Below are 21,382 nucleotides of genomic sequence, written 5' to 3'. Positions count from 1 at the left end.
GGCTGAGTGTGGAATTGCCAATATTTGAACAGATTGCTCTAGTTTGTAGCAACAGTTTTATCTTCCATAATCAGCAAATAATATTTAGCTCACACCTTAAGAAGCTTCTGTGGCTGATTCTTGCTTAGTAAACATATTAGAGGCATATAAATCAGTGTATTGTACTTTTCTGCTGTTAATTAAGCATGAACAGACATAGGACAGTGTAAGATGTATCACATTTGGCCATATACTGATCACTCCTTCAGGACTACAAAGGAATTACCATTCGTTTATTATTATGTCCAAGTCCATGAAAATTCATTTGTCCCCTTTCAGATTTTCTAAATTTTGTGTATCTTTGCTACTGAATGTTAACAGAGTTCCATGTGGATTCTACTACAGGCAAAAGTATTCAACCCCTAAGATTATCAGTTGATTTGAAGGAGAAATTAGAGACAGATGTTTCAATTAATGGGATTCTAATGAGATGTGAGTGTGGGAGGTCCTGCCTTATTTAAAGAACAGAATTCTGGATATTCAATATCGAAGTCTGATTTTCACAACATGAGTAAGTAAAAGTAGAACTTTTTGGTTTGAATGAAAAAGCTACACTGAGGCACAAAACAATATCCAGCAATCTGTGGGCTCTCTTTTCTTTACTATGTTTGTGATTCCATCAGAAAAATACTCAGTAAATATGAAGTTCATGGGAGTGTAGCAAGGTGGAAGACGGTGCTTGTCAAGAAGAATAGTGCTGATCATAGAATCCTTGGTGCCCTCTTGAGCTTGGTCTGTTTGCTTGCAGATATTTCATTAACCAACTTGGTAACTTGATCAGTGCTACTGAGTGTGGGTTGCCAGAGTGTGGGGGGTTTCCTCCTTGGCAGTTCCTGGCAGTATTGTTTTCTGCTTAACTGTTTGTCTGATGTTAATCCTTGCTTATCTGGGTGTTGGCTACTAGCAAGGATGTGTTCTGGTCTTTTTGTTTCTTCTTGGTTTTTTATTATCTCTTTTGAATGGTGGGTACATGTGGCTTATCTCTCTATGTCTACTGATGATTGATTTGTCTGAATCCCAAGCTTCTAGGAGTTCCCCAGCAGTTTTGGATTTAGCTTGGTCTAGAATACTCAGTTTCCCAGTCAAAACTATATCTGAGTTTGACCATGTGTTGTGAAATTAAGGAGTTTTCATCTTGTCCTCTGAGGACAATATAAGGATGTACTCTGCTAGTCTACTGCATGTCTGTCCTATATAATGGCGCTATCACTTGGCCGCAAGAGTGATACAGAGACAATAGTGACAACAGGGATAAAGAGGGGGCTTATAGAAATCTGAGCATTTTTTCATTTATTTATTTAGAGAAGGCACTTGCTTAAGACCACAGGGACCACAATTTGTGCCTGCTAGTTTATGGCCTTTTGTTTTGTGTGAACCACATCGTTTTAACGATTGCATAAAACATAGCTTAGAGCAAAGCATAAATTTAGTCAGTGCGCTCTCTCTCTCTCTCTCTCTCTCCTACCAGTTTATACCTCAGAAAGCATCTGCTTTTACAGAGGCTGGAGGAGAGAGAGGGAGGGGGGGGCAGATGTAGCTCCTCTTCAATTTCTATATATAAGACAATGGTCCTTTCATCTTGATCATCCATATTCTTCTGGGAGAACAAGCTCACCAACTCCAGCAGCAGCTTTTGCCTTTAGCAATTGTTGACAGAATTTGACACATAATAAATAAAATAAATCCCTCTCTCCCTTTCACATAACCAGCCCTTGCAAAAGCAATCACATTGCTGGTGGCTGGGTGCTGGATGAATGACTGCCAATCTGTTGTGGTTCCTCCTTGGAGGCTGGTGCTCCCAGAAATGATAAAGGGTGAGACTGGGAGAAGGGGAAGGGGGGGTGGGGTAGGGTGGGGAGAATTAATTGCTTATTGCCAGAAGCTTGAGTTCTTTAATGTGGAGCCGACACTCATCAGTCCAGAATGGCTGCCAGGCAGAAGTCATAGTGGGAAATGATACAAGGAGAGAGAGAGAAGTGAAAAATATAGCTGAGGGCATCTCCACTATGCCAGCCCTCACAACCAAAGATTAGAACGAGATTCATCTAGTACAACACAGGAGCTGTCAAACTGGCTATCCCATTGCAGATTACAGCAGGAGGGTAATCTGTGAAATGAAATAAACCACAACAGCCAAATGGTAGGAGCTAAATCCAAGTCAAAGTGGTATCCAAAGAACCATTACCACTCACTCAAAGTCATAGGACAGTAAACAAGGCCAGGGAAAAAGAAATTTGCCATTATCATGCAGAATGGAAAATAGAGTAAGGCTCACATTAAGTTTAAAATTGGATTGCGTGGAAAGAGAAGAAATAGATGCACATTTCAAACAGTTGCATGCAGAACTATTAAGTTTAGTTTATAACCTGATCATACTATGTCCAGAGATACTAGTTTTTATTGTCCATTTATGAAGGAGAAAAGAGATGCTTTCAAGGCTTGAACAGACAGTTGCACCATCTATAAAAACCATGAATGCTTCATCCCATCCACCATAACAAATAAGCTTCTTGCATATAATGCAAGGAAATCAGAAAGCAAAAGGGAAGAATTGTATGTGAATGAGAATGTTTAATCTGTAATATTTTTTAAAAAGCTCTTAGAAGATATTTACTCGTAAGTGACATAGGTAGACACCACCCACAAAAGGTCTGGGGCTCCAATTGATAATTATTTTCTAGCCTACATTTTCCAGAAGACAACTTGGACCCTTACAGACCAGAAAGATAGCTTTTAACAAAAGCTTTTATATTAATAGAGCTAGAGTCCTACTGATTCATGATTCTCAGAAATAGCAATAGCACTTAGACTTATATACCACTTCACAGTGCTTTTCAGCCCTCTCTAAGTGGTTTACAGAGTCAGCATATTGACCCCAACAATCTGGGTCCTCATTTTACCCACCTCGGAAGGATGGAAGGCTGAGTCAACCTTGAGCCTGGTGAGATTCGAACTGCCAAATTGCAGACAGCCAGCAGTCAGAAGTAGCCTGAAATACTGCATTCTAACCAATGCGCCACCACCATAATTCTTTTACATCCTGTTGATAGGACTGAATATCAAAATGCCTTTTAACACATCACACCATTGTTTATAGTTTATACGTAATATAGTTTATAGTATATAGTTTATACTTTGAGGAGACATAGGAGAATTTTATGGTCAAATAAACCTGACTGCAAAATGAAGCAATTTTCACAAGTTCAACAGGCATTTCGGTATCTTCCAAATATTGCTTACACTATAAAGGTAAAGGTTCCCCTCACACATATGTGCTAGCCATTTTCCAGTGCGCTGCTTCCTATATTCCATGGCTGGGAATTCACTTGTGCGTAGCTAATCACTGGGTGTTAATTATTCAAATTTCCCTCTGGTCTCCGCCCCCTTTCATGCTGATTACTTCAGTCTTTTTCACTCAGTAGCTGAGTACACTGGTGTTTGAAATTGCTCCGTGTTTACTTCGTGAGTTGTTGTATTATTTCTGTTTTAATTTGATTTCTTATTAATTTATTAATTGGTTAATTTGTAGTTTATGCTTATTTCTTTCTAGTCATGCTGGGGCTGTTTTAATTTATGTTGGAAAGTTGGTATTGCTGATAGGGGCCAGGGCTAGGTCTCCAGGCCCCTGGGTGTATTTCAGTCAGCAATTATCCGGAGTCTGACCCAGCTGGGCAGCTCCGTGAGTGGAATTTGCCGCAGGCGGTGGTGCTGGGCAACTGGTGAGCTGGTTCATCCGCTCCCGCCTCAGCCCCAGCTCGGTTTCATTAAGGAAACCGTTTATGCGGCTCCGGAATACATGCCTAGGCTCCTGGCATACTCCAAGGATCAGATGATTAGCGGCCGCCTTTTTGGAGCGTTGGGGCGGCTTTGCAGAAGGCTGTATTTACAAAGTTGGACCAGGGATGCCCGAGGGGACCTGGTAGGAGCCATTGCTGTTTGGGGAGAGTCGCCTTTGCTGCAGGAGTGCCCATTTATGCCATTTTGCCTGCAGTTAGTTAGCGGCCGCCATTTTGTCTCGCCCTTGTGGCGGCCACCATTTTGTTTTCTCCTAGTGGCGGGCGCCATTTTGATTAGCCCTCATGGCGGCCGCCATTTTGTTTGCTCCTTGTGGTGGGCGCCATTTTGATTAGCCCTCATGGCGGCCGCCATTTTGTTACCATATTAAATGGAAGGAAAATATTTAAATGATTTACAGTGAAGGAGATTTGAGGCTTTTTGGCCTTTCTTTCTTATAGCCTGTTTCTGCAGAGCCTGGAGCCGGTTGTTAGGGGCAGCCCTGACTGTGGCTCTTTTTCCCTTTATTGCCTCAAGCCTGCTCTTGTAGGCTGGGATTGCAGGGGGTTTTCTTGGATGGTCTATTTATATTGCCTGCTTTAATGGGTATTTTGCCTCACTATTTTACAGAATTGCATTGTTCTGCTGGCATGGCTGACCCTGTCATTTCTTCTGAGTTGGAGGATGAAGGCAGTCCACCTAGAGACTTACCAGCATCTCCCCCCACGAGTCCTAGGGCAAGGCCAAGGGCAAGGGGACCAAGACTCGCAGATCTTCTAAAAGAAAGGCTCCTGCTAAAGACAGATATGCTCTTAGGAGGCATAATGCCTTAGAACGCCAATATAACAGGGCTAGACAGTCTTCTCAAGGGAGATCTCCTTCTCAGATATCTGCTGATCCTGTAGTTTCTTCTCTCCCTGTGTTTGGGAATTTACCACATCATCTTCCTCCAGAGAGGCCTAGTGTGGCTCAGGAAGCTTATGATAGTCAGCAGGAATTGGCCAGACCTAGAATCATTGAGGTCCCTGTTACTGTCCATCAGGCTCTTGAGGCTGAACCTGAGGTGGAAGCTGAACCTGCTGTTTCTCATACTGAGCCTCCTCAACCTGTTTCTGCGGGGCCTTCTACTCTGACTGAACCACAACTGAATGTTCAGGCTATGTTGTCAGATGTCCTGGCAAGGATTCTATCCACAGGCCTGCAGCAAGGCATGCAGCCTGGCCAACAGCCCGTTCCACCACCTGTAAGGAGAGGTTATTTGTCTGAACGACCTTCTACATCTACACACCATGGTTATGATTCCAGTGATGATTCTGAGGTGGAGGAAGAAATTCATGAGGAAATGGAACTGTCAGAAGATGAGGACTTCATTCCTGAACAGCCAGTCTTCACTGGTCTATTCAGACAGTCTGTCTTCAGGTCTCTCCTTCACAAGGCCAAGGTGACCACTAAGTTTGGCCTGTCTCCTGCTCCTTCTGTTGAGGCCTCCAGGGCGACTACTCTGCATGATCCCTTGTTCCAGGTATCCAAGCCAGACAAGGATGTGATTCCTTGTCCACCTCTATTTGCTGAAGTTGTGCAAAGTGGTTGGACTCAACCCGGATCCTTGACTGCCCCCAGTACGCTAGACAAGAAACTCTATTGCTCTGCCCCTGAACTGGAGAACATTCTGGCCTTGCCTTCGGTAGACGATCCAGTTGCGGCTCTCACCTCATCGTCCGTCATTACAACTGACATTTTTGATGGGCTTAAGGCAGAGGATCGAAAGGCAGAGTTGGCCTTTAGGAAGACGCATCAGGCGGCTGCCTGGGCGGTCAAGGCTGCCACTTCTACTTCCTTTTTCACTAGGGCTTCTTTGCTCTGGCTGTGCCAATTACAAGAGAGACTGCCTTCTGATGACATCAGACTCCATCATGTCAACAAACTGGTGGCGGCTGCTGAATATTCCGCAGATGCTTCCCTGAATGCGGCCAAATTCGCTTCGCGTGCCCTGGCCTCTGCGGTGACTTCTCGTAGGATGTTTTGGTTGCGAAATTGGAGAGCTGATGCCAAGACCAAATGGAAACTGGCTTCTGCACCCTACACAGCCTCAAAATTGTTTGGAGCAGCACTTGATCCCTTGTTGATAGAGGACAAGGACAAGCGTAAGATTCTTCTGTCATCTTACAGAAGACAAGAACGAAGATATGTTCCCTACGGGCAGCGCCAGTCCTTTCGTCCGTTCACAGGAGCGGGGATGTCCTATCAACAAAGAGCTTACTCTCAAGGATCTGATCGTCCCTCGGACAGACATTCCTTTGGGGACCACGGTCGATCTCACACCCAGTCTAAACGCCCATTTAGGGGAGCTGGATTCAGACCATTCAGACGAGGCAAGTGACTCAAGGCCGTTGGCTCCCATTGGTGGTCGTCTTCAAAGCTTTCATCATCAATGGGAGTCCTCCACATGCGATCAATGGATCTTTCGCACGGTGACCTTCGGTCTGTGTCTAGAATTTGTCTCCAGCCCTCCAAGCCGTTTCATCCATTGTCAGGTGTCACCTCTTCCCGCAAGAAGACAACTGATGGAGGCAGAACTCCGACATCTCGTATCCATCAATGCCACCGAACCAGTTCCCGTATCCCAGGAGGGGAAAGGCTTCTACTCCACGGTGTTTCTGGTGCCCAAGTCCTCGGGAGGTGTCTGGGGCATTCTGAATTTAAAATTTCTAAACCAATTCATTCTTTATCGAAAGTTCAAGATGCAGTCCTTGAAGTCAATCCTGGCATGTGTCAGACAGGGCGACCTCCTCCAGTCCGTGGATCTCAAGGAAGCGTACTTACATGTCCCTATCCATCCAGCACATCACAGATTCCTGCGTTTCGAGTACAATGGCCATCATTTCCAATATTGCGCGATGCCCTTCGGTCTATCTTCTGCTCCAAAAACATTTACCAAACTAGTAGCAGTAGTTGCAGCTCAGCTCCGACTGATACCAGTGAGAATCCTGTGCTACCTCGATGACATTCTCGTCCTCTCCTCCTCTCCACAACTGGCATCTCGAGACATAACAGCTGTGATCACCGTGTTCCAACAGCACGGCTTCTCCATCAACTTACAGAAGAGTCATCTAACGCCCACCACCCGCATTCTACACCTGGGGGCGATCATCGATTCCAGCAGGGGTCAGGTGTTCCTTTCACCAGACCGGATCAGCAGCCTCACAGGCCTGGTGTCTCAGGTGAGATCGAACCGAGAGGTTTCCCCCCTACTGCTTTCCCAACTTCTGGGGAAGATGGTGTCGTGCATAGCCATCGTTCCCTGGGCACGCAGACATTCTCATCAATTGCAATGGTATCTCTTGCGGTTCCAGAAGTCGGGGAGAGGCACGTCCAAGACGCCTGTGGTTCTCCCACATTTCTCCCAAGTTCAGGAGTCTCTCCTGTGGTGGCTGTCACTGGCGCTGTCAAGGGGGTGCATGTTTCTGGAACCAGATCGCATTGTTGTGATATCAGACGCGAGCCTAGAAGGGTGGGGGGCTAACCTGCTGAACAAGGTTGTCCAAGGCCTTTGGTCTCCGGAGGAGAAGGTTCACAACATCAATTGGTTGGAGCTGCGAGCGGCACGCCTAGCCCTTCGGCGTTTTCGCCCATTCCTGGAAGGTCAACATGTCCTGCTACTCATGGACAACATGACAACAAAGCCCCATGTAAATCGAGAAGGGGAGACCCAGTCCAGACCCTTGATGATAGAAGCAGAGAAGCTATTGTCTTGGGCAGAACGCTACACAAGGTCAATTCAGGCGGATCACATTTCCGGGGAGGCCAACATTCGGGCAGATTGGCTCAGCAGGGAACAACTAGACCCGGCGGAGTGGCATCTTCACCCGGGGATATTTCAGGACATAACCCGGAGATTCGGAGCCCCCCTGGTGGATCTTTTCGCCACACCTCAAAACACACAACTCCCCAGGTTCTTTTCCCAGTTTCCCTGCAGGGGAGCGGAAGGTCACGACGCTCTCCGTTGCCAGTGGCCCTCAGGCCTACTCTACGCATTTCCTCCTCTACCGCTGATCCCAAAGGTCATCCGGAAGGTCCTGAAGGAACGTGCCGAACTCCTTCTTGTCGCCCCTTGCTGGCCGCGCAGAGCATGGTACGCAGACTTGGTGAGTCTTTCCACAGCTCCCCCTTGGACTCTTCCTCCGCACAAGGTGTCGCTCTCCCAAGGGGTCATCACTCACCCAGACCCTCAGTGGCTCCGGTTGACCGTGTGGCGCTTGAGTGGGTGCTCCTGAAGAAGGATGGACTTCCAGATGATGTGATACGTACCATTCAATCGCCAGACGACCATCGACGATTCGTATCTATGAGGCTTCCTGGAAAGTGTTTACTGTCTGGTGTTCCAAACGTCACATGGATCCCACATCGGCCGATGTACTGGAGATCTTGCAATTTCTTCAAGCCGGGTTGGACAAAGGGTTGGCCCCTACAACGTGCTCTTGGTGTCATTTCATCCTGCTTCCATGGGACGGAAGGTGTTGTCTTCCACTGTGGGTCGTTGGATCAAGGCGTGTATTTCAATAGTTTATGAGCGCCAGGCCAGACCGGTTCCGGGCAGGATCTTTGTTCATTCTACTCACAGCGCAGCGACAACAGCTGCGTGGGCTACTCAGGCTTCAATTGCTGACATCTGTCGAGCTGCTACTTGGTCTTCAGCTTCTCAGTTCATCCGTCATTACAAAATTCATTTGTTCGCCTCGGCTGAGGCTTCATTTGGCAGACGAGTGCTTCAACAAGTTCATTCTGCCGGGGAGGCCGGGAGCAGTCAGCCTCCCACCCAGTAGTTGAGCTTGGGTATATCCCAGCATGGAACGTAGGAAGCAGCGCACTGGAAAATGGACGTTGGCTTACTTGAACGTCCTTTTTCAGGGCACTGCGACTACATTCCATTCCCGCCCTTGTTCCGGCTTCCTGCTCTGTCCGGCTTGTTGTTGGCGGTGTTTGTGTTGTTTGTTTGTTTCCTTTCCTATAGATTCCTGGTTTCCAGCTCCTTCGTGAAAAGACTGAAGTAATCAGCATGAAAGGGGGAGGAGACCAGAGGAAAATTTGAATAATTAACACCCAGTGATTAGCTACTCACAAGTGAATTCCCAGCCATGGAATGTAGTCACAGCGCCCTGAAAAAGGATGTTCAGGTAAGCCAACGTCCATTCCCTATTAATCCACACACAAATAGCTACAAGAATGTGTTCTTAATTTGCTCCAGGTTCTTATGGTGAATTTCTTCATAAACAAATAGGCAGATAATTATCTGCCTAGCTCATAAACCAAGGTGACAAATTGAAAGATATAAAATTACAATAAATGGCCCTAAACAGTCCAATTCATCTTGTTTCTATGAGATACCACATCGTTGTCTTCAGAACTACCAATGAAGGTAGCCTCAGAGACCTTTCCATCAGAGCTGGAGATTACCGACATTAAGTCTTTGGTGATTCATACTTGTACCTTCTAGTTTTTGTTGCATGTTTTTAATGGATAAATCTATTTGCAGGTTATCTACATTCTAACCTTAAAATCTAGAGTAGGCCTGCACATCATATGACCCAAAGCCACATGCAACCCACCAAGCAGCCTTGTGCAGCATTTTTTTGAAAATTTAACAAATCCCGTTGCTAAAAGTTACCATCATCAGGAAGGCTCCATTACCACCACTATTTTTTCTTAACCACCTCTCCTCTGATGCCTCCAATCCTCAGCGACATTGCTGTTGCTGTTGCTGCACAGTTAGTCACTGAACACACATCAGCCCACCAGCTACTCCTAGGCAGCCCACTATTATTTTTATTGCATCAGTATGGTCTTTTCTGTGATATGAGTTGTACCTGTCTGCTCTAAATGAAATAATGCTGAACATTACTGAACTGTCACCAGGCAGAACATTTCAAGCCTTGACATTGCAGACAATCACTTAAATATGAGCCAGCAGTGTGCTGCAGCTGCCAAAAAAGTAAACACAGTCCTAGGCTGCATTAACACAGAGAGAGACTCAAGATCATGTGAAGTGTTAGTGCAATGTTGTAATGCCTTTGTAAGGCCACACTTGGAATATTGCAACCCAGCTTTGGTTGCCACAATATAAAAAAGATGTTGAGACTCTAGAAAGAGTGCAGAGAAGAGCACAAAGATGATTAGAGGACTGGAAGCTAAAACATATGAAGAGCAGTTGCAGGAATTGGGTATATCTAGTTTAATGAAAAGAAGGATCAAAGAAAAGGGAACCAACCTATTCTCCAAAGCACCTGAAGACAGGACAAGAAGCAATGGATGAAAACTAATCAAGAAGAGAACTAAGGAGAAATTTCCTGACGTAAAAACATGAGAACATAAACAAGTGGAAGAGCTTGCCTTTAGAAGTTGTGGGTGGGTGGTCCAAAACTGGAGGTTTTTAAGAAGAGACTGGACAGCTGTTTGTCTGAAATGTTATAGAATTTGAGCAGGGGGTTGGACTAAAAGATCTCCAAGGTCCCTTCCAACTCTGTTTTGTTATATACTTCTATATTTTAAATTTACCCTTCATTTTAAAGAACGGTAAATATACCATATCCATAGAATTGCACTGAATTTGACTTTTCAGACTGGTATTTCGCCAGGAATATTTGTCAGTAGCTCACCTTGCTTTAACAAGGAGTATAATTAGTCTTATTCTTAAACAGGATATTTTCTCCAAACCAACTAACATGAGATGTTTCAATATACAGAACTGATAAACCCAGGTAAATTTACAGACTTTGCTACTTATCCAAATCATGTGGATAAAATTCACTTTTCGTGAGATGGGCAGCTATAAATTTGGTGCATAAATAAAATAAATAAATAAACACAAGACAGAAATTAGTTGCTGTGGAGTAGCAAGAATTAGCACTTGATAAGAAATATAAAAGTCATTTGCTTTATAATAAAGAAGAAACCCAGGATGATATAGAGCCACCCTGTTATTGAAGTTTATTATCCAATGTATCATTAGATTTCAGCATTTTTGTCCCCTTGCAGATCAAAAGCCATCCCTTAGGGGAGTAAGCCAAATGATAAAAGCTCCAAATTATTCAAATTATGGTTTGAAGATAGAATTTGCTTTAAGCTGACTCATTTCTGCAGGGCATGTGCCGTCACTTACAATTATTGATTCTCCTTGACAGTTCAAATACTTTAATCACTCAGGTTAATAACTAAGGTGGAATAGATATATAAAATCAGGGCATTTTTTTTAAACTGATGTTTTACTTAAGCTATGTGTTACAATTTTCCTTAAGACTTTAGATGTAAACATACATATGATTTCCTGAAAGCCGGTTTATAAGTAATTTGAAAAAAAAAAAAAAACTATCCACCATTACAACTTATTTTGGTTGGAAGAGTCCTCTCAGATAATGGAGCAAGAAAAAGAGCTTATAAAATGCCTGAAGGCTAAATTGACAGTCTGATAAAGATGAGAGAAGAAAAAGGAAGAAAGGGTCCTAGTGAACATAACCGTGACCTCTCTGAAATTGACTTGCTGGCCTGTGGGCTTCTTTCTTAATGGTTTGCACAGGGACTCTAAGAGGAAACTACAAAAGGATAAAGAAGTTAAATCCTCTGGTTCTTGAAAGACTCTGATTCTTTGTTAAACAGAGCATTCCACCATATGCATGATAAACAAGACAACAAGGTTTATCTAGCAAATGTCATGTCTGCTTAAATCTCTGGATCAACTTTTGGGAAGCTTTGGAATGCCCTTCCCCATAATGCTTACTTCATACTAAATGCCATGAAAACAATACATATTTTTTTACGTATAAAATGTACAGAGAAGATGTCTACAAATATTTATGAAGAATTACATAAAAACAAGGGGAGGCGGTGGCTCAGTGGCTAAGACAAGCTGAGCTTGTCGATCAGAAAGGTTGGCAGTTTGGTGGTTCAAATCCCTAGTGCCACGTAACGGGGTGATCTCCCGTTACTTGTCCCAGCTTCTGCCAACCTAGCAGTTTGAAAGCACATAAAAAATGTAAGTAGAAAAATAGGGACCACCTTTGGTGGGAAGGTAACAGCATTCCGTGCACCTTTGGCATTTAATCATGCCAGCCACATGACCACAGAATTGTTATCGGACAGCACTGGCTCTTTGGCTTAGAAACGGAGATGAGCATCGCCCCCTAGAGTCGGGAACAACTAGCACGTATGTGCAAGGGAAGCCTTTACCTTTACCTTACAAAAAATAAGCAAATTAGTTCCCTTTCTATACTATTATATATTTTAATGTTATATTTTATTTTAAAAGATTGGTATGTTTATGGTCACTCACCTTTCTGGGTAGCTCACAACAATAAAACTATAAAAACCATTTAAAAAAACACCTAAAAACCCAGTGCCTCAATCAATTTTCCAGGGTGCCCCAACAATCCTTCACAGGCTTTAACACTCTACCCCGGTACCTGAGTAAACAGCAAAGTTTTAATGGCCTTCTGGAACACTAAAAGAATGGGGGCCTTCTGGATTGCTGAAGGGAATGTATTCTATAAAGGAGGGCAGCCAGAGATAAAGCTACTTCCAAGGTTCCATTAGATCAGTGGTTCTCAACCTGTGGGTCAGGACCCCTTTGGGGGTCAAATGACCCTTTCACAGGGGTCGCCTAAGACCATCAGAAAATACATATTTTCAATGGTTTTAGGAATAATTTTATGGTTGGGGGTCACCACAATATGAGGAACTGTATTAAAGGGTCACGGCATTAGGAAGGTTGAGAACCACTGCATTAGATGATAATGTTTCAGAGAGTGATCTCGAGCATGCCCTTCCTACTCAATCTAGTGGGATGGACAAATATGTCAAAAAAAGGCAGTCCTGCAAATAGCCTGATCCTGTTCCTGGTCCTATGCTACGTAGAACTTTAAAGATAATGACCAGAACCTTGAATTGCACCTGAAATGAAATTAGACGGTCTATGCAGCTTGCATAACAGGGGTGTAACAAGGGAAAACCTAGAGGCACCCAATACCATGCATACCTCTAGGTTTGCCCACATTCCACCCATTTTGTAGATGTACTTTCACATCTTTGTCTAAATCTCTACTGCACAGCAACACATTATGATGTCTTTCAACTTTTCCTTGCATGGCCTGACTTTCAAAATCTTCTTTCTCATTCTTTCAAATCTCTTCAGCCTTTTCTTATTCTGATGCCTAAGTAGATATGGATTACCCAATATTGAATCAAATGATTACTATTATTTTTCAACCCAGGATTTGATCCTTCTTTAAATGAAATGGGGCTTTGGGCTGTATCATCTAAGAAATGAAAAAAGAGACAGGACAAGAAAGCAGATGAACTGTAACACAGAGCAAAAAAAGGCAGACTTGGGTATATACCTCAGACATGTTTACACGGCCTTCAAGGAAGGAGCAGTCTGCTGCATTGTGAGTACAAATGTGACGATATTTACACCAGTGGCAAGGGAAGGATCCATTCACACAGGACAGGCAGCTGTTAAAAAAAGAAGAAGAAGGCAAGCATTAATACTTTCAGAAACACCTTGATTACATAAGAGTGTGTTTTTTTCATTATTACTAGCAGTGTGTCATAAACAAAAGTGGCTCATGACAAAGATCCAGAAAGTGTTGACAATATATACAATAAGCGAAGAAATGAACATCAGGCCAAGAAATGAAAAACTTGTACTATACAATGGAACCTGTGGGGAAGATTTTATAGGTTAGGACAGTGGATTAACATCTGGATAGAGCCATAAGTATTGACATCTCTATTGTTGCTAAAAGCCTCAGTGGCTTTTTGGCAAAATGTTTGTCATATAATACAAATCATAAAATGGCAATGGTAGAAACACATCATTCCTTAGGATCATAATAGGATACAGAGTGAAATGTCAATGAAAAATGTCCCTTACAGGGCCCTCCGAGTCTTTTTCCACAGTTTTACATCCTTAGTTCCATGTTGAGACAACCGAGTTCACTACTGAATCGAAGATGAGAACACTATAAAGAAGCTAAGACACCACCTTCAGTGACTGCAAATACAGAACTTTACAAATGTCACAGTTTAATATTCACATTCCTTAGCCCTTGTGTCAACCGCCTTCTCCTTTCTCCACACTGGGGCCTCATAATGCTTTCCGTGTGGTTAAATCTGTGCCCCAATGACCTCGGCTTCTAACTTGGCAGCATTACAATTCTTTCTTTCCATCGATATGCACTATGGGTTGAGTCACAGATTTTTATGAGCTTTATTTTGGGATGTATGAAAAGCAATTTAAATAAACAGATAGCAAAACAAGAGAGTTCCACTGAGTGGAGAAAACCCCTGAAAAATGTAATATAGAATCATTCCAGGAAAAAATATATACAGTTAATGCAAAATCTGAGTCAGATTAACATTTGAAGAATCATTTTTTAAATCTTATTATAAAAACATACTACAATGTCTTCTATTATCAACTTATGTTGCTTCTGTGCGTACTGTATACCCTTTGAAAAGATGGAAGGCTGAATCAACCCTGAGGTCCATCAAGATTGAATTACAGGCCACTGTGGGCAGAGTTTTGCCTACAATACTGCATTTTAATCACAGCACCACCAGGGCTCAAAAGAGTTAGTGGGGCTTTTGATAGATTAAGAATTCTTTAACTTCATTTCCCCCAATGATCAAGCCTGTAATCTCAAGTTTATTTATGAGTTTTTGATCTTCATTCCCATTTGCCTCTGCTTTGTTCACATTGGAGAGAAAAATTCAGGATCTCGTTGGTAGTCTTCATTTGTGATATGTATGGGAAGGGGGAAGGAAGGGAAACAAACAGGTGAAGTAAACAGAACTCTATTTTTTGTTTTAAAATCAGTAGCAGCTTTCTTTCTCATACTGACAATAGTTAGGGCTGCTACTAATCCAGAAACATCAGATAAATAGATATCCTAGAAATCATATTCCCCAGTCTCTGGTACACCAGGGCCCAATTATACCTGCAAAAACAGAATGCTACTGTCTGGGTTTGCTGTAAATGTGATATGTTTTCAATTGTCATCTTATTCAGGCAAATGTTTTTGATCTCAGCATTCAGAGAAATGAAGATTTGTATGAGGCCCGAGGAGAAATTAAATCAATTCCCATATTTCTAAAGCTTTGGAGAGCCATGTGAATAAAGTCTTGTTAAGAAAAATAATCAGGAGATGGGTTGCCCTGACTGTAACTAGGTAATTCAAATCAGAGTTAATCGTTAATCCACCCACTTCAACCCACTTACTAAAGTTGAGTAACCAAACAATTGTAGAACATTGGTATCATTGCTAAAGATACAAAAAAATAGCTATTTTCTTGAAGTTTATTTGTGTTTATTTGTGTTTTCATTCCCAAATCAAAAAACAGATTTAACAAACATGTTTGTTTATTTCATCTATTTATACATCACATATATCATACTCAAATGCATGTGTGATTATGCATTAATACCTAAAATGGTACAGTCATAATTGGTAGGCAAAATATGGAATAATTTCATTATCTGGAAAGAAACTACTAAATATTTTACATAAAGAATGTATGAAGTTAATCCTTGCATATCAGATTCAAAAGATGTTATGTACCATGTGATGACAAAAACATTCAGCACTATGGGGACACCATTTGGCTTCAGTGGGTACAATGCAAAATTCTCAGTCCCATGCACTTGCTTTGAACTCACTGGGCCATATAGCCTTTTCTAATTATTAATACCTCTTGCATCAGCAAATAAACCCCCATGAGGGAAAAACATAAAAATTGCCCAACTTTGTGTCAAAAGAGATATAGTAACAGAAGCAGTTAGATAAGATAGTACCGTGATGGCGAACCCATGGCACCCGTGCCAGAGATGGCACACAATGCCCTCTCTGTGGGCACGCGAGCCGTCGCTCCAATTCAGCTCCGCCATGCATCGTCCACACCTCCCACCTGCCAGCTGGTCTTCGGGTCTTGGATGTGCATGTGCAGGGGTGGGTCACATGCATGGGGGCTGTGCATGCTTTGCATTTTGGGGGTTCGGGCATGCACTTTGGGCACTCGGTCCAAAAAAGGTTAGCCATCACTGAGATAGTACATAGATCTGACATCCAATCTCATCTGTGAAACATCAGCTGAATTCATTTTTGAGATGCTCATAAAAATCAACAGCTCTGAGAATCATTCTATTTATCTGGCGGGGTGAAGGAGACACGCATATGATTTTATTTCCACCTTCCATATTGTACAGTATTAATTCTGCTTGTCACAAGCAAAAATGTGTGCCAGTTACAAAGTATGTGAATGGTGATCAATGACTGAAAGATGTGTAACAGTTGTAAATGTGCGCCTGTTGTGAAGCACACAAACGGTGTGCATGTGACACTGCAATGGCTGTAAATGCAAGGATTGGTCACAAAGTTGTTTTTTTTACCACTGCTGTAACTTCAAGTGATGGCTGCACAGGGTAGTGAGTAAGCAAGGGCTACCTGCTTATAATATAATACACATGTATTATATAACTAGACTTTTGTTAAGTTCACTTAATTAATGGGTGAGTTTAATGCAATAATATTTATGTTTGAGAGTATAATCATGTGAAAATGAAAGTGAATTACTCCAGTGCCACCATTAATTCTTTAAGCAGGAATAAAATAGTTCTATGTGAGAAACTAAATGTAACCTCTATTGGGGTTTATTAGTGGGTAGTCGGGGCACCAATATCTATTAACATCCTTCCTTCTTTTTTGGAAGTTTTTCCTCTGCCACTGCTAAGGAAAAAGAAATACTTTTCATCTCAACTGATCACCCTGGCAATATCCACTGAGGTTCTTTATTTTACCAAAGTATAAGAGCCAGGGAGACTCTTCATACTTCTATTGAGATCTGAATATGCTTCATTCAAAATTAAGCATTATAGCATGTTTGGGAGTTTATCCCCTATATCCATATGTCATCCCTATCTGTTTATGTTTCAGCAGCAGGTTGCTTGACAGCCTGACACCATCTGTTCCATCTCTCCTTTTTCCTGGGGTGAACATTGTTTACTGTCAATATTCAGGGACTAAACATTTTTTAATGTTTAGAGAAAGTAACTGCATTTCCACAACTTACATATTTGTTCAAACCGGCTCAAATCAGTCATAATAGGCTCAAGCCCAATCTTCCTTTCAAACTTAGGTATTGTTTAAGAGGTAATACTCAAATCCTTTCATCTAGTCCAGGTAATCTCTTCACAAGCAGCATTTCCGGTAAGTAAAGCCATAAATTGATTAATCTGATCTAGAATGAATGGAAAGATTCTGAGGGGGGGGGGGAAAGCTAGACGGAAGTACTATTTCCATCTCTGCTACAAAGCGATACTTGAAATGTGTTAATTAAATTTCTATTTGGGTTTGCGAATTGGCTAGACAGGATTTCACATTTTTGTAAAAAGCCCATTAAATCTGAGATAATGAGAATAGAAATACCATCCTTCAAAAGTTATGGTTTATATTTTTAGACAATCAGGGTCACTTTTGTTTCTTTCACTGCTGCCATTTTTAAGTTGGTTTCAAAGCATCTGCGTGCGGAATTTTTCAAATTAATTATGATTGATTCTCACGCTTGCCTGAGGTCAGGTTCATATGATTTGGCATTATATTGGATATTAATGCAATTCTGGAAACAGTGCTATATAAGATATAAAAAGCGCTATAAAAAAGTCTCAAAGCTTCATGGGAAATATTGGAGGGCACGATGCCCTCTAGTGGAGAACATCTTTGCAAATAGGAAAAAATAATAATATTTATAATTATGCTTGCATACATATCCATAAGCTTTCATGAGGGAATATAGAATGTAAGAATCACATAAAGAAAACAATTTATTTTTAAATACTCTCTCAAAATAGAAATTAATAAGAGATGCAAAGTCTTTGCCTGTTAATTACATTTAAAAATTTTCTAAGGAGAGCTTAAAAAAATGTATACTATGTTGTTAAGCCAAGAAACAAAGATTTTTGCTCCTAAAAAATCTTGCAGTCCTACACAAACTTCTGAATTCTGCTATGTGAATCTTTCTTTTGTAGTCAAGATTAGTGGGTGAGGCATATCAGAATTTATGCTAGTTTACAGAAGGGGTTTTTTTTAAACCCGATAACCATAATTACCTAATTGATGTTCAAGGACCACAAAGATCTTGCTCTAGTGCAGTGATGGCTAATCTTTTGGGTGCTGAGTACCCAAAGCGCAAGTGCAAGAATGCACGCAGATGTGCCCGAATCCCCAAAATGCAATGCAAGCCCCCCCCCGGTGCATGTGCCCCACCTCCACACATGCATGTGTGTCCCCTGCGCATGCACCCCAGCCCCCATACCCCATTTTGGCTTTCAGATTGGTACAGGAGGCTTTCCAGGCCCAAAATGGGGTGATCACACGGACCCCCTCATGCCCGTCGTGGTTTTCAGGTTGGTGCAGTGGCTTTCCAGGCCCTAAACTGGGCACGGGGTGTCGCACAAGAACCTGCTGTGCCCCGTTTTGGGCCTGGAAAGCCTCCTGCACCAATCTGCACTGCGCCTGATGTGCATGCACATCCCCCACAAGTGCCCCACCCCCAGTGCATGCGCAGCAGAGACCTGAAGACCAGTTGGCCAGCGGGAGGTGCACACTCATGTGTGGTGGAGCTGGGCTGGGGTGACAGCTGGCACGCCCACAAAGAGGGCTCTGTGTGCCCCCTGTGGCACACGTGCCATAGGTTCGCCATCACGGCTCTAGTGCAATATTTTTTGGTAGTCTCTGCCCACAAACTTACTTCTTCTATAGTCCTTTGTGAATGAATTTTGAGCAGAATTAACAGAAGTAAAGTGCCAAATAATGCCATCCAGCAGCAGCATGGATGAAAGAAATGTTGTTTTTTCTTTAAAAAAAACAAACAAACTTAAAAGTCAAAAGAGGTTGTGAGTAACAGGATACAGGAAGAAAAAAACTAGGGTGAAATGAGTAAATCCACATAAATCCAAGCAACAACATCAATATCTAAATAACAAGGGGCAAGCAAGTCACTTAATTGCAGGACTATCCTGCTGATTTTAGCAGTTTGGGAATCATTGCACCTGTGAAACTATATGGCGTACCTTTCTTTCATCTGTAGGGTATTGCTATTTCCTATTGCTAGCCTAATTTATGAAATGCTCTATTTCTGTGATGGTGAACCTATGGCATGCATGCCAGAGAAGGCACACAAGCCATCGCCCCAGTTCAGTTCCACCATGCATGCATGTGCACCTCCCACTGGCCAGCTGGTCTTCAGGTCTCTGCGTGAATGTATAGGCTGGGACATGTGCAGGGGTGTGCATGCATGCACGGGAGTGGGGCACATGCGTGGGGTGCATGCAGGGGACCACGCACGCATGCGAGGGGCAGGGTGTGTGTGGGGGACTGCGCACACATTGCATTTTGAGAGTTCAGGCATGCAAGTGCACATTCGTCCACACACATGCACGCTTTGGGCACTTGGTCCAGAAAAGGTTAGCCATCACTGCTCTATTTCAATTCACTTATAATACAATACTAAAGGAAGAAATGAAAGCACCAATATTCTTTATGATGAGCAAAGATTCTGTAATAAATACCCTAATCAAAATTTTCCTACACAAATAATATATAACGAAAAATACATCTTCAGGTAAATGTGGACATTTTCCTGAACTTATTATTCTTACTATGTGTCTTATGACTCCAGGTTCTTTTGAGATATTTTTAGATTATTTAATTTAAAATACATATTTCTTTCAGTGCTTCCATTTCTGCTGCTTAACACCCCTCATCACCTAACACCTAAAAAACTTTTGAGTTCATCTAAAAGTTTGACACATGTCAAACACATTTGACACATGTAATAGGTCAACTTTGGTTCAAATTTTTTTCTTGGTGACTTGGCAAAAAGAAGGGACTCTATATATATGAATTCATTTGAAAGGGGTAAATCACTTCCTCTTGAATCTCAGACTGGTATTGACAGAAGGATTCCTGAATGCATAGAGTATTATCTTGCGAGCAAGACTAATGATCCTGTCAAGGGTCTTGTCAAGTTATTCAAATGTGAAGCAGAAAGGGCCACAAATGCAAATACTCCTTGGCATTTTCTTTCCTTTTACTTTTCTTCTTTCTTTTATACTGTAATAGGCTAAATCTTGATACTTTCTATTATTTTCTAATTTTATTTATTACTTTATTTGTATCCAGCTTTTATTAATTTTGCAAATAATTCAAGGCAGAGAATCTATCCAATTTACCTTCTTCCTCCTGTTGTTCCTACAACAACTTTCTGAGCTGAGTTGGGTTGAGAGTAAGTAGTTGGCAGAAGGTCACCCAGCTGGTGTCCATGGGTAAGGCAGGACTAGAACTAATGGTCTCCTGCTTTCTAGCCTGTAGCTTAACCAGTAGACCAGTGGTGGGTTTCAAATTTTTTTACTACCGGTTCCAAGGGCATGGCTTGGTGGGCATGGCATGGCTTGATGGTCGTGACTTGGTGGGCGTGGCAGGGGAAGAATACAGCAAAATCCCCATTCCCTCCCCACTCCAGGGGAAGGATACTGCAAAATAGAGCCTTGCTGGTACAGTGGTCTAAGCACCCTGTTATTAACACAGCTGCCTGCAATTTACTGCTGGTTCAAATCTCTCCAAGGCTCAAGGTTGACTCAGCCTTCCATCCTTTCTAAGGTAGGTGAAATGAGGACCCAGTTTGTGGGGGCAATAAGCTGACTTTGTATAAATATACAAAAGTATGAAGACTATTGCTTAACACATTGTAAGCCGCCCTGAGTCTCCGGAGAAGGGCGGCATATAAATCAAATTTTTTTTAAAAAAAAATCCCCATTTCCTCCCGATCAGCCAGGACTTGGGAAGCAGAGAATAGATGGGAGGGGGGGCAGTCAGAATTTTTCCTACCGGTTCTCTGAACTGGTCAGAACCTGCTGAAACCCACCTCTGCAGTAGACCAAACAGGGTCTCAATTTCAATGAAACATTTCCAATGCAAATTTCCTATGTATTTAATCATGTTCATAATATGATTAAATTTATCAACATTTCTAATATTTATAAACCTTAAACTATTGAAGGTAAGAAAAAAGTAAAACAGGCTCAGGCTCAACCATCCAAGACCGAGTGGCTGTGGTTTCCGACGTCCCGATATAGCCAGTTGACGCCATCGCTGACTATTGGGGGCGAATCGCTGGCTCCCACGGAGAGGGCTCGCAACTTGGGTGTCCTCCTGGATTCACAGCTGTCTTTAGAAGAGCACTTGACGGCCGTGACCGGGAGGATTTTTCATCAGGTTCGCCTGATTCGCCAGTTGCATCCCTTTCTGGATCGGGACTCCCTACACACAGTTATTCATGCCCTCGTCACTTTCTGCCTGGACTACTGCAACGCTCTCCACATGGGGCTCCCCTTGAGGAACATCCGGAGACTCCAACTGGCACAGAGTGCGGCCGCGCGGGTGGTTATGGGAGCAACATGGCGCTCCCGTGTGACATCTCTCCTACACGAGCTGCACTGGCTCCCGGTGGTCTTCCGGGTGCGCTT

The 21,382-nt window shown here is 42.6% G+C and overlaps 1 protein-coding gene across 5 annotated transcripts in view; it reads right to left on the bottom strand.

The window, feature by feature from the left end:
* The window catches only part of PLXNA1 (plexin A1), a 395,502-nt gene that overhangs the window by 126,267 nt on the left and 247,853 nt on the right, over positions 1–21,382 (bottom strand). For all 5 annotated transcript variants that reach the window (XM_060688304.2, XM_060688308.2, XM_060688309.2 and 2 more), the window contains exon 9: positions 13,200–13,314. In XM_060688304.2, coding sequence (XP_060544287.2) covers positions 13,200–13,314 — 115 coding nt within the window. The remainder of the gene's footprint in view (positions 1–13,199; positions 13,315–21,382) is intronic.

This window comes from Pantherophis guttatus, chromosome 2 (assembly GCF_059756535.1).
Source record: "Pantherophis guttatus breed Tessera chromosome 2, ASM5975653v1, whole genome shotgun sequence".
Lineage (NCBI taxonomy): Eukaryota > Metazoa > Chordata > Lepidosauria > Squamata > Colubridae > Pantherophis > Pantherophis guttatus.
The sequence above is the reverse complement of the archived record's forward strand: the minus strand, read 5'-3'. Positions and strand labels throughout refer to the sequence as shown.